Here is a 14,731-nt window from a genome sequence, read left to right as displayed (position 1 = left end):
CACTGCTTGTTCAGCAGGGGGATGATTCAACAAAGAATAATTAAAGAAACAATCTCTGATGCAAACTAGCAGGGTGCAGCTCCCAGACACACTTCTGCAGCAGCTCTGCCCTTGTCCTATCTCTGCAGTGAAATTACAGCCTGTGAGATGCACATCATCTGTGCCTTTCTTTGCAACATGCTCAGATAGCAGAAGCAACGTGGCCTCAAAGTAAATGTGAAGTTCTTAACTTAGAGAGTGACAGATGTGGGCAACAGGCTTCATCCTTTACATGTGAGACCATCCTGATTAAAAGTTGCTCTCCTTCACCTCCTCTTTCAGGCATCCCCTCTCCTTCAGCACTTTATGCCTTCCAGACTTCTACTTCATGGGATCGTATAATCCCAGACTGGTTTGGGTTGGAAGGGATCTTAAAGCTCATCCAGTTCCAACCCCTGCCACAGGCAGGGACACCTTCCACTAGAGCAGGTTGCTCCAAGCCCCATCCAACCTGGCCTTGAACACTGCCAGGGATGGGGCAGCCACAGCTTCTGTGGGCACCCTGTGCCAGCGCCTCAGCACCCTCACAGGGGAAGAACTTTTATGTATGTTGTGTAACCTTATGCACACAAGCAACTCTACAGGATTTAGAGGAGCTGTTTACAGGCCAGTGTTTGTTGTTGTTGTGTTTACAGTTAATTACACACTGCAGCAGCTCAACTGTTCACAGTAACTAAGGCCTCAGATTAGTTTGCCCCTATCAGGTTTGTTCCATGTTCTGCCCATCTCCATATGGCTCGCAGTAAACCTGCGTACTTACCTGACTTCTTTAGACTCCTCCTAGAAATCCCCTTGGATTCTCAGCTTCTACTCCTTTTGCAGCAACAGCAAAACCCAAAGACCCTTCCAAATTCTTAGTATAGACCCAGGGGGCTGCTAGGCCAAATCAATCTCGTGTAAACAAACATGCTGTCAGCTCCCTTTTTCCCAGAAACAACCTACAGAGGGGAGAAAAAAAACAACCCGAAGTTAATTAAAGAGTGAGTGGATTGCAGCTAGCCATCTGGCTGCCTGGGAGCAGAGGTTGCTTTGTGCACCTGGGGCTGAACAGGCTTTAAGGAAGTGTCAGCAAGAGACTCAGGAAACCTCTCCTTTGCTGTGCTTAGCAGCAGGGAACAAAGGTGCAGCAACCAAGAGCACCAGCACGGCCAGAGAGTTCTGTCCATCATGCTGGCATGCTGAGTTTAGGAGTAAGCCACTTCAAACACACTTTTGTCCCCATGGCTGTTTGTCAGCCTGTATCAAGCTGCTAATGAGCTTCATTCATTGTACTCACAGCTTGTGTAATGAATAGCTCTGAAGTGAGGTATTATTGAAGCCAAATGAATGTACTTCCAAGGTCATATCCTTGGAGGTGATGGAACTTTCCTCAACTTTTGGCAAGAGGAGAGACATTTGCATTTGCATTATGCTGTGGTATTTATTTGCAGCTGACTCACTTCTGTGCCTGATTGGGTTTGCCCAACCAGGAGAACCATTCCAATGCTATTCCTTGACAATGGTCGATCAAAACTTGAGGCCTGAGGATGGAGATTCTGAAAGTGATAAAGGCAGAATTACACCAAGTGGAACTCTCTACAGAGTGGGATGAGGAGGGGAACTTCACTGCAAGTTCATGCTCATCTCAAAAGAAAGCAGAACCAAAGGATGAAGCTTATCTAAAAGGTTGCACCCCACTTCCAGACCACTGTGTAAGTTGTCTTCGGGGCTAACTGGATGGGGGAGCTCGCTGCATGGAGGGAACCAGGAGACAATGATGCAGGTCTGTCAAAACAGTAAAAGTCACTTTGTCTCACAACTATTTGGCACATTATTCCCCCTTCCCTCCTCCATGAATCAGGTGCCGATTTGTTCAGTTTAGTCAAATAAACTCGGTTTGCTTTTCCTTTCAAAGTTTGCCTAGCGTAAGGAGTGGCTGCACACAGTTCCCAGACACGCCATTGTCCGGGAAGCACCACTCCTACCAGAGGTGGTGATTCACTCCTGCAGCACCAGCAGCAGCCTGGGGCCACCACGTCAGCGTGACCCAGGAGGAGGAAACTCCACTGACAGCTGCCAGCCCACTCCTGTGGCCTGACACGAGCAGTGGGGACAGGGTCCAAGACTTGCACGATCCCCTCCAGGCTGTGACAAATGCCATGGCACGATTGTGTAGTGGCTCCATCTGCAGTAGGCTCCTCCTTTGATTAGGGATTGAAAAAGCCAAGTGAGAGACCCCAGGCTTCTCTGTTTATACCTACTCTGGGAGCAGGGACTGTCTGACCTGTGCTCACAGCGTTCCAGGTTCTGGCTCAGAGCATCCAGAGGCTGTTACACACCACCCTGTGCTGGCACTTGTCCCAGGACGGGGCAGAGCAGCTCATCAAACCAAGGTGTGGGAGCAGGCAGGGCACATCCCGGGCATGGGATCTCCAGGTAGATCGGTGCTGTGAAAACAACGAAGCATGTCTGAGCTGCTCCTGTGTCCTCCTTTCCTCCGACCAGCACAGGTGACTCCTCCTCCATCCCTCGTGTCCCTGTGTGATGTGGGGGATGAAGCGGAGACAACTTCCTAGAGTTTCCTCTTCTCAAAGGGGCATGATCCCATTGCTGCCACTCCAAGCTAGGGAGTGAAGACCCATCAGAGCAGTGAGACAAGCTAGGGCAGGGCTGAAGGGGCAAGGCAGCCTGGGCTGAATTAGGCTCAGGCTGTAGGTAACTGATTGCTGATTAGAGATTGTTTGTCGGTATATACTCATTTTTGGACCATTTTGCACATGTACAACATAGTGTAGGTAGATGTGTTGTAGAAATAAATTATTAAGAACTGCAGGTGTTCTCCCCACTTTCTGAGTGTGTTTCAGGACACAACATAACCTGTGCATAAGAGAACCTGCATTGGCAGCACAGTCAAATTTGGATGTCACTTTATTGTGCGGTTATGAACAGTTCTCACAATCCCATTTGTAAGGGGTTTGGTGCATTAGACTTATTAAAAGAGAATGAAATTTGCACACTGGGGGCACAGCATGGGGCATACATGCTGTTTATTCCACATGGAAGTGAAGAAGTGCCTGGGTGAGTGCTACCTATTCAAATACAGAGGATTTGTTTTCTCCTTGCTGTTGGCATGTTTTCAACTTAACTTCCCTGGACAACAGCTGGTAATGAGCTGGAACCACTGCTCTGTGTGCAAGCTGCTTCTTTGGGATACAATATTGTCTATGTATGCTCAGTGCTTATCATGAGCTTAGACAATGGGCCTTTTAGACTCAGGGTAATTAGTATTATCACTACCATCATTCTTGATTTAAGAGCTTTGGTTCTGCTCTTGCTTTAGTAAATAAATCAATAAACAAAACACTGGTTTTAGAAAAGGGGGAACCGAAAAGATTGAAGTTGTTTCCTTAGATCAATCACACTGTGTGTGGATGCAGCACACGGGTTAGAAACGCTGGGAGAGGAGCAGAGCACGCATGTTGTGCTTGATAAATGTGTTCGCATGATTGCTATGAGAGAGTGAGGTAGATCCACATGTTGGAAAACAAGAGAAAGCATAACATCTGCTCCTCCCTGCCACCTCCCTGGGCTTGTGGGAGTGTTCTCCTCTCATTTGTAAACCTAAAACAACACAGACCTCCTGCACTGGAAGTTGTGTGAGCAACTCATGACCGCACAACGTTAAAGGGAAGGGCACTAGGACACCTAGCTATTCACTCCATAAAGCACAGGTACATGCCTAACCAACATGAGAGACAGAAAGAATCATTACACATTCCCTGTCTCTCAATTACCAGGGTGCATCCTTTCTTCTTTCTGTCTGAGAAAGGTCTTGTGTATAAGCACCAGTATTTCAGGGATGGCAGGAAACCTGGAAAAGCCTTTGGCAATTGGGCTGAAGAGTGGCTCTGCACCTGTGGCTGTGATCATAGAATCATAGAATAATAGTTGGGGTTGAAAAGGACCTTAAGATCATCTAGTTCCAACCCCCCTCATCATGGGATGCTAAATCAGTTGATCAATAAGCAGATGCACAAGTGAGCCTAAGTCATAACATGCCCTTTGCATCCAAGGTGCAGGTATCTGCCCTTACTTGACCTCCATGTTTGTGCTTTACAGGGCTGCTGCTCGCAGTGGAGCATCAGTCAGCAGAAGGAGGGAAAAGTCTTGCTTAAGGGCTAAATCAGGGCCTGGCTTATAGAAGAGTGATTTTAGTTGGGCTTTCGATGGCAAATCAACATTGTTCTTCTGGGTGAGGGTAGAAAATCACTCCCGTGATGGGTAGAACTGTCCCCTGGGCCGCCTGGCAGGTAGCCCTGGCTGGATAAAATGGAGAAGCTGTATGGCATCTCTGACGTGCAGTGAGGTGTTCCTTGAAGCACGATAGTGCTATACAACATATAGGCAGGGCGTGCGTTTAGGAACAATCACAGGAGAGATCATAGAATCCCAGACCGGTTTGGGTTGGAAGGGACCTTAAAGCTCATCCAGTCCTACCCCCCTGCCACAGGCAGGGACACCTTCCACTAGAGCAGCTTGCCCCAAGCCCCTGTGTCCAACCTGGCCTTGAACACTGCCAGGGATGGGGCAGCCACAGGTTCTCTGGGCACCCTGTGCTAGCGCCTCAGCACCCTCACAGGGAAGAACTTCTGCCTAATGCCCAATCCCCCTCGCCCTGTCACTCCATGCCCTTCTTGTCGGCCCCTTCACGTACTGGGACGTCGTTCCTCGCTACCGGGGCTCCAGAACCCCTGAGGTGATTCACATCCCCGGGAGCGGAGCGGAGGCCTCGCACCTGCGCGGGCCCCCCGGAGGGCTCTGTCCTCCTGCGGCCTCGGAGCAGAGCGGGGCCGGGCAGGGCCTCCCCTCCGCCCCGCCGCGGCTCCGCCTCCGGGGCCGCCCCAGGTGCTGGCGGGGGGGCGGCTCCCGCCACACGAGCAGCGGCCGCGGGACCCGCTTGGCTCGGCTCGGCTCGGCTCGGCTCGGCGCTGTCCGGCGCTCCCGCTCCTCCGCCTCAGGTAAGAGCCGCGGCCCCGCGGAGGGGTGCGGGTTCCTCCGCCGCTGTGCGCGCCGTCGGGGCGCTCCCTTCCCCGTCGGAAGTAACGGTGAGGGAAGCGCGCCTCGCCTCACCTCAGCGTTCCCGCCCGGGAGCGGGGGGGGGGTAAAACTCTCCCCGCCCTTCTCGGCCCCGACGTGTCGTCCCACGGCGGCGGGCAGGGCGGGACGGGTGCTGTGTGCCGCTGAGGTGTGCCTAAAGTAGAGCCTGGGGAGCCACGGGGAGGAGGTACAGCGGTTACATCGCTACATAAACGTGTGTCAGCAGTGACAGCCGGTGCGGTGCGGCCGTGTCTTTAACCTGAGCCTGGAGACCGGGACCTTCCCAGCTCCATCCCCCTGGGCGGCTGCTGCCTGCCCCGGGGTGTGCTGCCGCCGGACACGCGGGGTTCCGCCGCCGCCGTGGCTGCTCTCAGGAGGGGATGGACCTGCGGCTGCACGGCCACCGCAGAGCCGCAACCACGCTGACCCACAGCCCCTTGCACAAAGCCGACCGGATCGATCGTTCTCCTTCAGTCCATTGAAAGTACAAACTCCGGTTTCCCCGGTGTATACTGTGCCTTCTTGCCGTATGTTTTCAGACCACGCGTTGTTTTCTCCGTGCTTGCCAGCAGGAAGGCAGTGTCACCCGATGCGCAGGGTAACGTTTTGCTGTGGGATGCAGGCAATATCCCTAACCCTGGCACAAGCGTTTCCACCTTTTTGCCTCCTCAGGTGCTGTCTCCACGCTGTCCACTCCTTACAGCAGGAGCAGCGGTGCGTGTGTGCAGTGCATCAGGTTGATCTAACCTGAATTAAGACTAACCTGACCAAAATATAGAGGGTGTGGGTGTTAATCTCAACCTGGGTTTTCCCTTGGCCTGAGACAATGTGGCCTTTGAAGTGTATTTCATGTCTCTGTGTGCTTCCTTGGTGGTGGCAAATCTGGTTTCAACCTCTCCTGCTTTGTTCTTATTGACCCAGTGCTGTGCTCTCAGTGGTGCCAATAACAGTTTGTGGGGCTTCCTAGCAGCTTGGATTAGCTCTGGGTTCAAATAAACCTCCTCTTTTAGGTGGGTTTTCTTTTCCTTCCTCCACCCTCCCAAGATAAAAATGTCAGTGGAATTTTAGTCTTGATCTGTGTATTTGAATATGTACCTAGATCATGGAAGCACTGGTGTTGGATCATAGTGGGTACAAGATCAAATCCATATGCTGCTGTATGTAAGCGTATGTATGTAAGAAAAGCTTTTGTTTCCTGTTATTTGTGCTTGCTGTCCTGGAAGTGGTTGTATTTGCGTTCAGGGAGACCTTGATGTGGCCACTGCCTTCAGGACTCTTTTGTCAGGACTATCTGTAGTGTAAATCAGAAGAGAGGCAAATAAACCAGTCTTTAAATCAAGCTCCCTTCACAGTTTTTACAAAGCGGTGCTGCCTTCTTTGCAGATCTGATACGTTTTGGGTGTCAAATTGAGAAGATCTACTAGCTTTAGGCTTTAGTAGCAGTGTTTCTTGCTACATCCATGTGCAGCAAAGCAATACATGTAGTATTCATTAGCATGCTTGTTGTGATTGTCATGTTGGCTGACTGGTGTGTAGTCGGGATAGTTTTTCCTGCTCTCGCTTTCATGTGATCTGATGCAGCTGCAGATCAAAATGGGGAGGTCACAGCAACACATTTCGGGGTCTTGTGTTGTGCTGGCAGCTCATGGTACCAGGGAAGGGCCCTCGCATCCACTTAACCCTCCCCAGTATACCCATATCTGTTCTGTTACTAGCTCAGCCTGAAGGAGTATTCTTTCCTGAGGCAGTTCTCAATGGCTAGCACAGAAATGTCATGAACTGGTAGTTTCAGGTGTGCTTCTTGCTGTGAAACTAGATACTGTGCTTGATTTCACTGTTAGTGAGCTCTTGTAAATGTGTGCTTAGCTTATTGCGGCATGGTGGTACTTGATCTTTGACGTAAGCAGTAAGACTTGTGTTTGGAAGTATTAGCTGATTAAAACAGGGAATTGTGAGGGTTGTTGTTCTAATACTGGTTAGCAAGTGGCTTGCAGCATGGAGAACATCGCAGCACAGAGAAATGAATTAACTTGCTCATCACAGGTTTTGTGCTTTGAGGAGGGGAACAAAAGGCAGCAAATTTAACTACTGCTGCACTGCAGAGGCATTCTTAGCTGGCCTTGTCTTCATGTGGATCAGGTTTACAGACCACACCAGCATCCAGTCATCTGATTTGGTGAGGACAACAGCTTGTTTTTAATGGTAAATGAAAGATTTTAGACTTGGTGATGCAGAAAAATCTGTAACTCTGTCTCCTGCACACTGGTGGAGGGGTACCTACCCAAATCTGCAAGTCGTTTGACTCTGGCTCCAGACAGTGTGAGTTCCATCACGTACCTGAACTTGCCTTACCTTCCACCACTGTGAGAGGGCATGATCGCAGCTTTCTTTGTGGAGGGCTGTATCCCAGCGCAGAATGGAGCTGCATACTGCCTTTCAGCTGGGGAAGGATCAGCAGGGGGTTACACATACCTTATAGCAGATCTAGACTAACCTTGTGTGTTGCTCTGAGTGCTTCAGTGTTGATACTCAGAAGTATTTCAGTATTGCCAGTTAGTTCTCAGAGAAGCTGAGGCAGAACTGGGAGGCTGGAGAGCGATGAGAAAGGGATTTAAGTCTGTTATCTTGGCCTTTGCTGCGGTGTTTGTGACAGGAAGCAAGGGCTTTGGTGACAGTGAGTTTTGTAATAGCAATCAACCTCTTCAGTTCTCTGCTGTTCTCTGGAGACAGGATTCAGGGTCAGGCTCAGCTAACAGTTCTGTAGGTCCAGAAGTTGGCTGGCTCAAACTCAGTTGAATATTCAGGGAATTGTGGAAATCTCTGCTTCCGCTCTTTAGGGCATAAGGAGGATGTAAATCTCTTCTTCCATGCATCTTTTGGGAGAAAACTTAGTTTTAAGCTTAGTTTTAAGCTGGACTTAGTGGCTCCCCTTTAGAAGGGGAGATCTTTTCTCGACCACTATGTTTGCCAGCAGGCATGGAACTATGGTGATAAAAGAGCTGCAATGAAAACACACATAGAAGAGAGTAAAAAAAAGTGTGATTTTTTTTATTTCTTTGCATTTTTTGCCGTTGTAAGATCAGAGTGACTAATTCCTCCTTCCTGAGAGTTTTGTTGTGGCTCTAAAATGGACTTTTAGGATGTTGAACGTTAGACAGGAAATGGGAGAGGCATGGCTTCAAGACACAGAGAGATGCTTGTCTTGAGGAAATCTTTCTAACAGCAGTCCCAGCCTGCTGCCTAACCAAATGTAGTTGTCAAGTCATAGAGTTGATGGGAAAAGCATGATATCAACAGGTTCTTGACTTCTCTTCCACACCCACCAAGTTCCTAGAAGGCTTTTTAAAGCCTGTGTTCCCAAGTCTGAATAGCTAATAATAATAAATAGCCACCTACATTGATTAGAGGTTTTTGTCCTGCACTTGTCGTGCGTATGTTGAACTCACTTGTAGCATGTGAATTCTGGACCAAATCTGTTACAAGCATCGTCGTGCAAAGACTCAAGTTTTAGTGTTTGCTGTCAAGATGAGGGGCTCACATTTTTAACCAATAAATATAGGGTCCATTTTCTTTCTGTTTACACTGTTGAATTATTTTTGTTCTAGATCTATCAATTAAGTTATTTAGAGGACACCTCAGACTCATGTTCTGGACAGTACTGAAGTACAAGCCAGGGGCTGCCACAGGAACAACTGTTGCAGCAGTCAGGGGTGAGGACAAGAGGAAACATAACTGATGCTGCAAAATGTGCAATACTTTGGGTAAGAGTAAAGTGCTGTCTTGGGGCCTAGTGAGGTGATTATCAATTTTGACCTGAAATAGGTGGCTGCAGCTTGTTATTTACATAAGATCTGAGTTTGTCCATGTGTTTTGGCAGTCTCCACAAGGCACAATCATGTAAGTCAAGGTGACAAATGGTGGTGTGCCTTTCTTTGCTAGAGAGGAAATGCACCTGAGACAAAGTTAGCTTTCAGATTATATTAGCCATGGAAAAGAGGACTGAGTTCTGTTATGTTTTGCTGCTCTAAATCTGGAATAACTATTACTTTTATGCAGTTATTTTTGTATAGATGTGCTGCAAGTTGCAGACATTTCCACATCCTATTGCGGTTTGCCTTTGCAGCACAGTAGACTTTGACCCAAGCTTTGTGCAAAACACTGATGTACAGGTGCAGTTCAGCTGCTCCTTGGTTCCATCTACTTTGCTGCGTTTCTGCAGGAAACATGTCATGATGCCTGTCTGAGGTTTTGCATCCACTTGTAGGATTTACCTGGAACTTTCCTTTGAGATTAATCTAGATAGTCTCCCTTTAATAAATTTTAAACTGATGGCTCCAAGTATTTGCTGTTACCTTAATACCTGTCACTAACTCAAGCACTCTTTCTGTTCTTTGTATACTTTGTACAGCACTTTACCCTTTACCTTTGGTGAAGGAAGCTCAGACCTTGACACAGCAACATGTTCACAGTCTAACCTGCCTCCCATTAGTCTCTTGCATGATATTCTCATTGCCCATCTTTATCGTAAACATTGTAATCCTTTTGCTTCTACATCACAGGTACAGCAGCGTGACCACTCTCTTGATTCATATACTCACAGCAAAGCCTCCATCTGTCTCATGGATTATAGATCCCAATTGGTAACTATTGCTTGCTTGCAAATACTTCTTAGCAGTTATGTTAATTGCTCGTGCTGTGTTTTCTGCTTCTGATAAATCTCTCTTTTAGTACAGCATTTGTGTAAGTCTCCTTAAGGTCACGGCTTTATTTCCTTTATGAGCTTTACTCCTAGGACAGCATACATTGGCTGTAAAAAATTCCAGGACTCTGATTTAGGATTTAATTCCTGAAAAAGAAAACAAACAAAAAACTTTCCTGATGACAGAGCACATAAAGGAGTGAGTTTCTGTAATAGAAAATTGACATAAATGTGTGATTTGTGAACTGGAATATTTTTAATGAAGATTCACTTTTTAAGATGTTTTTGGGGACCCCCCCTCCCCCAAAGAATTAACTCTTTTGAAAAGAAGTTATGCTGCATGTCAGTAATAGCGCTCATCGTTTACTGGTAAGCTGTAGATATTAGAAGTTAAGAAATCTTTCGGTTTAGCTACTTCTTTGTTTCTTCCCTACCACAACTTACAGCATAGTTGCCACTGTCTTTTGATATCTTCAGAGCTGCCTGCAGTGCTGCTGTGCTATGCTTCTGTAAGAGCCTTGGCACGTGTGTGATCTGTTTGTCTTTAGCACAATGTAATGACTCCAACAGTATCTGTTTTGTTTTGTTTTAAACTTCTACCTTTATTTAGCCTTGTTATTTCTGCTTTTACTAAATGAGTGTATCTAGTAATCTCTTTTCTTCCTTCCACACTCCTCAATGCTTATGGATAACCAGGAGTCTAACAGGTACAGCTGTGTTTGTGGCTCTGCTTCTTCTCTTGCTGCCTCCTGGTACCAGTTATTCCTTCTAGTCATTACCTTCTTTCTCTGTTGGCTGATCTCGAGCAGTGGAACTCAGGAACAGTAAAATGGAAATGAGAAAAAGGAAGTTTGGATTCTGAAATGAAGGAACGATTTAGCGCTGTTAGCTCTGTAAGGCAGTAAAGTAGCATGGCAGAAGAAACAGCAGAGGCTCAGCTGCTGAATACAAACAAAATGAGCTGGACCCAACCTGGAGCAGCACGCTGTCATAAGGTCTTTGACTCTTAGAAATATGTAGGGGTGGTTTCATCTCCATCTTCTCAGCTGCCTAAGAAGAGAAACGTGTGCTAGTGGATGGTGGTGAAACAGTTACATTTAAATTGCCACTGGTCCTATGTAATACAAAACACACGTTGTAAACTTCATTTTTGGCTTTAAAAATAAAGCAGTGCCAAATAGTAAAAGATGGTTTTACTATCAGAAATTCACAGAACTTGTAATATACAGAATACACAGGTTTATAACAACTTGAAATTGCAGGTGTGTCTACGTGTATATAGTTGGAAGTATAAGCTCTACCAGTGTGACTGAATTTCACAGTTAACTGAGGTCAGCAGATAAGGAAACTCATTTCAAAATCCAGTTTTCTTCCTTGCAATGTTGTGAGAGGGAATGGGATGTGGAAATAGCCATGTCTGTGAGCAGAGCCTTATCTTCTAAGGTAATGATCAGATTTCCTGTTTCTTGTCTGTAAGAGGATAGAGAACAGCAGCCTTCCGTTAGTTTGTAGCCAAAGCCATAAGGGCTGCCAACACTTGGATGTCAACCTTGTTTTTATTTTTCTGGGAATAAATGGATGGTGACCTATACAAGCTGACTTCTAGCCCACACCATCAGCTTTAGACAGTTCATGTACTGCTCTTCGCTGAAGTTGGCTGTAGGCAGTAAATACTGCAGAACAGGGGCAGCAGTGACCACCTTTAGTGATTTGTAAGAACAATGTGTCACACAGCAAAACAATTTGACTCTTCAGTATGATGTTGGTCACAAATTAAAGAGCACAGCTATGTGAAGTCATCTCTGACACGTTTCAGTGACTACTGAATGCTGGTTTGCCGTGGAGGTGTCTTAGAGTGATAGGCTTCTTTTTGTTTAAAGTTTCATTAAAACAAAATAGAAACTAAAGGTAGAAGAGCCACCCTGACTGAGGAACGTGTTCTTTGGTGGCTAATAAGCTCTGACTAAGATTTTATTGCTGTAGAGCATCTGTAACATCGTCCTCCTAAGTGGTTTCACTGTAATAAGACAAGCTTCCACTGCAGGCTTTTTCCTCAGTCGGGAAATAATAAGGTGTCTCATAGCTACATAAGTGCCTATTCTAACAAAACTAGTTGGAAGTGGATGTGTTTGAGACCTTCTTCCCATCACTAAAGCATATGGAGAAATCAGGTTGTTAATATTAGTATGCTCTTAGCTACAAAGAAGTGAGCTACCCTGGCAAAGAACTAAGCAAAGCAAGGTCTCATGCTGAAGTGCTCTCAAGGACAGTCTGATTGGCAGGTTTTTATTCTCCCGTGTAATGGGTTTTCTGTCATGTAGCTAAATCTTTTTCTGTGTAAGTATTTTCTTGACGATTATTCCCAGGCAATCAAAATGGAAACAGTCATGAGCCTCTCTTTTGTACCCTGTGTGCCAGCTCTGGGTCCCTCAGCACAAGAGGGATGTGGACCTGATCAAGTGAGTCCAAAGGAGGTCACAAAGTGCTGTGAGGGCTGGAGCAGCTCTGCTCTGGAGCCAGACTGAAAGAGCTGGGCTGGGTCAGCCTGGAGGAGGCTCCTTAAGGGTAGACCTTAGAGCAGCTCCAGTGCCTAAAGGGGGAAACAAGAAGTCTGGAGAGGGGCTTTGGACAAAGGCCTGTAGGGACAGGACAAGGGCAATGGCTTTAACCTGCCAGAGGGGAGATTTAGGTTAGATATTAGGAATAAATTCTTCCCTGTGAGGGTGCTGAGGCTCTGGCACAGGGTGCCCAGAGAAGCTGTGGCTGCCCCATCCCTGGCAGTGCTCAAGGCCGGGTGGGACACAGGGGCTTGGAACAACCTGCTCTAGTGGAAGGTGTCCCTGCCTATGGCAGGGGGTGGAACTGGATGAGCTTTAAGGTCCCTTCCAACCCAAACTGTTCTGTGATTCTCTGATTCTGCAATAAACCCCTAGGTAGTCTGCATGTCCTAGTAATAAAGCAGAGGCGCTGCTGTATTTGGAGTCATGCTGGCAAAGAGCACATGTAGCTGTGTACCCGCAGAACAGGGGGTTACACTGCCATCCTTTCACCAAGGAGGGAATAAAATCCCCTGGGAACAATGGCTGCCAGAGCTGTTGTGATGAGATGGACAGAGGCTGCTCGACACCGGCACGTTGTCACCTTTTCTCTCTGCTGCTGAATCTGCACCAGGTCCCAGGGGCCTGCAGGAGATGTGATTTTGTGGACCTTTCTCTCAGTAGCGTAGCAACTGCTATCGCTTCCCACTGCTCGGTCCCCTCAGCTCTGCTGGATCAGGAGCTGAACCCACTTTAAAAACATGCAAAACAGGAGAAGTTGTAGGAGGATTTATTTATAACTGGGATTTCTCTGTTCTCTGTGTGGTCCTTTGGACTGGTGTAACCAGGGATCACCTGGAGAACAAGTCACTTAGGGCAACAAGTGAGGAAGAAGAAGGGAGGGAAGGAGAATTGGAAGAAAGGTCTGCTGGTTCCTGGCTTCAGGATTCAAGCACACATTCAGGGGCAGCCCTGCAAGTGCTTTCAGCTCAAATGCTGGTAGAGTACAGCTTCAGTAATGAGCTGCAGTCAGGGGAGTGATCAGTAATTAATGCTGAAGTCCTTTCAGTTTCCCTCTATCGACCAGAGAAGGGGAAAGGGAAAAGTCAAATTTAAGGAAGGGCATGGAATTTCCTTTGCTGTTTCTATGCTCCGATGCTGCCTCTAATGATTTGAGGAGCTGACCTGCAGCATCTTCAAGCACAGCGCAGTGGCATGCACAGGGCAGCGAGTGTTGTGCTTCTATGACAACAGCCCCGTTCTTTGCAAGTATCACTTGATCTTATTTTCTGCATTGTGCTTCTAACAAAGCTGCTCGAGCTGGCCACGTTCTGCAATTGCTTTTTTAACTGACATCTGAAAGTCACGTTCGTAGCCAGGTACACTCTTGTCTATAGCAATCTAGAGGGGTTAATAGAAGCAGCAGTGTTTCATTTAAAAGATCAGCTTGGAGCATGTGGATGGATTCTGCAAAGGCAAGGGTAGAAAGAAGATATTGATTCTGGTGTGATTAGTGGAATACTTCTTTGTGAAAGGTCTGCCTCTGAATCTTTAAATGGCCAGGCTTCAAGTGATGGGGGCATCTCCCTATTTCAAACCTCTGTGAGTGGAATGGAGAAGTAGAGAGTTTTTATTATTATTCTTTATTTCTTCTTCAGCAAGCGCGTGTTCTCAATGGCATTTGTGGAAGTTATGCATGTGTATGAGGAGGATACACATACGCATACTCATCTAGGTAACTTCTTACTGTCTTCTAGCTTGGGGATGTTACAGATCAAACTAATCATCTGGATTCATAATTTTTGCAACCGAGATGTCCAACATTTCAGCTGAGGCAGTGAGTGCATTGGCCTGAGCGTGTGTGGAAGTCAATTGAATGTTAGATTCTTCACTTCAGAAATTCCTGTTATGAACCACAAAACATGGGTAAAAGAGCCCTTTTCTGATACACTGGTGAGAAGCAAGTCTGTGCTTGTGTTTTCCAGAGTGTTTGCAAGGACTGCAGTCTTGCTGAATAGCAGCTCAAGTCCACAAGAGTGTGGATCAGAAATGTGTTGTACTCTACAGAATCACTTGTGGGAAGATTTTACTGCAGTCAGTGCAGCTGTTGCCTATTGAGGTACTCATAAAGTCCTTCAGAAACTGTCCTTGTTATTACAAGCTGTGAACATGTTTGCTGCTCCAGCCTTCTCCTATGTGAGAAAGCTGCATGCGTTAAATCAGAGATAAGCCATCGTGCATACTTTACTGAAGGTTAAACGGGGTTGGCTTTGGTTTGTTTTCCCTCTGCTGGGAATTTAAGTCAAATTAGCATTCCTATTTAAACTGCCTTTGGACAGCATTTTGGTTTAGAGCTTTTAACTGCAGTGAGTTTTGAGCT

The 14,731-nt window shown here is 46.9% G+C and overlaps 1 protein-coding gene across 5 annotated transcripts in view; it reads left to right on the top strand.

The window, feature by feature from the left end:
- The first annotated feature begins 4,898 nt into the window (after window positions 1-4,898).
- Window positions 4,899-14,731, top strand: part of RAB3B (RAB3B, member RAS oncogene family) — a 59,246-nt gene continuing 49,413 nt past the window's right edge. The window contains exons 1-2 of one of the 5 annotated variants that reach the window (XM_062623239.1): window positions 4,917-5,036; window positions 9,675-9,755. In XM_062623239.1, coding sequence (XP_062479223.1) covers window positions 9,735-9,755 — 21 coding nt within the window. In that variant the 5' untranslated portion in view covers window positions 4,917-5,036; window positions 9,675-9,734. Of the gene's footprint in view, window positions 5,037-5,099; window positions 5,124-9,674; window positions 9,756-13,828; window positions 13,954-14,167; window positions 14,278-14,731 lie in introns of those variants that run through there. The other 4 variants (XM_062623241.1, XM_062623244.1, XM_062623242.1 and 1 more) reach the window with 4 other exon arrangements.

Source organism: Pezoporus occidentalis, unplaced genomic scaffold (genome assembly GCF_034315485.1).
Source record: "Pezoporus occidentalis ecotype Australia unplaced genomic scaffold, CSIRO_AGI_Poc_V1 ctg25, whole genome shotgun sequence".
Classification (NCBI taxonomy): Eukaryota; Metazoa; Chordata; class Aves; order Psittaciformes; family Psittacidae; genus Pezoporus; species Pezoporus occidentalis.
The sequence above is the reverse complement of the archived record's forward strand: the minus strand, read 5'-3'. Positions and strand labels throughout refer to the sequence as shown.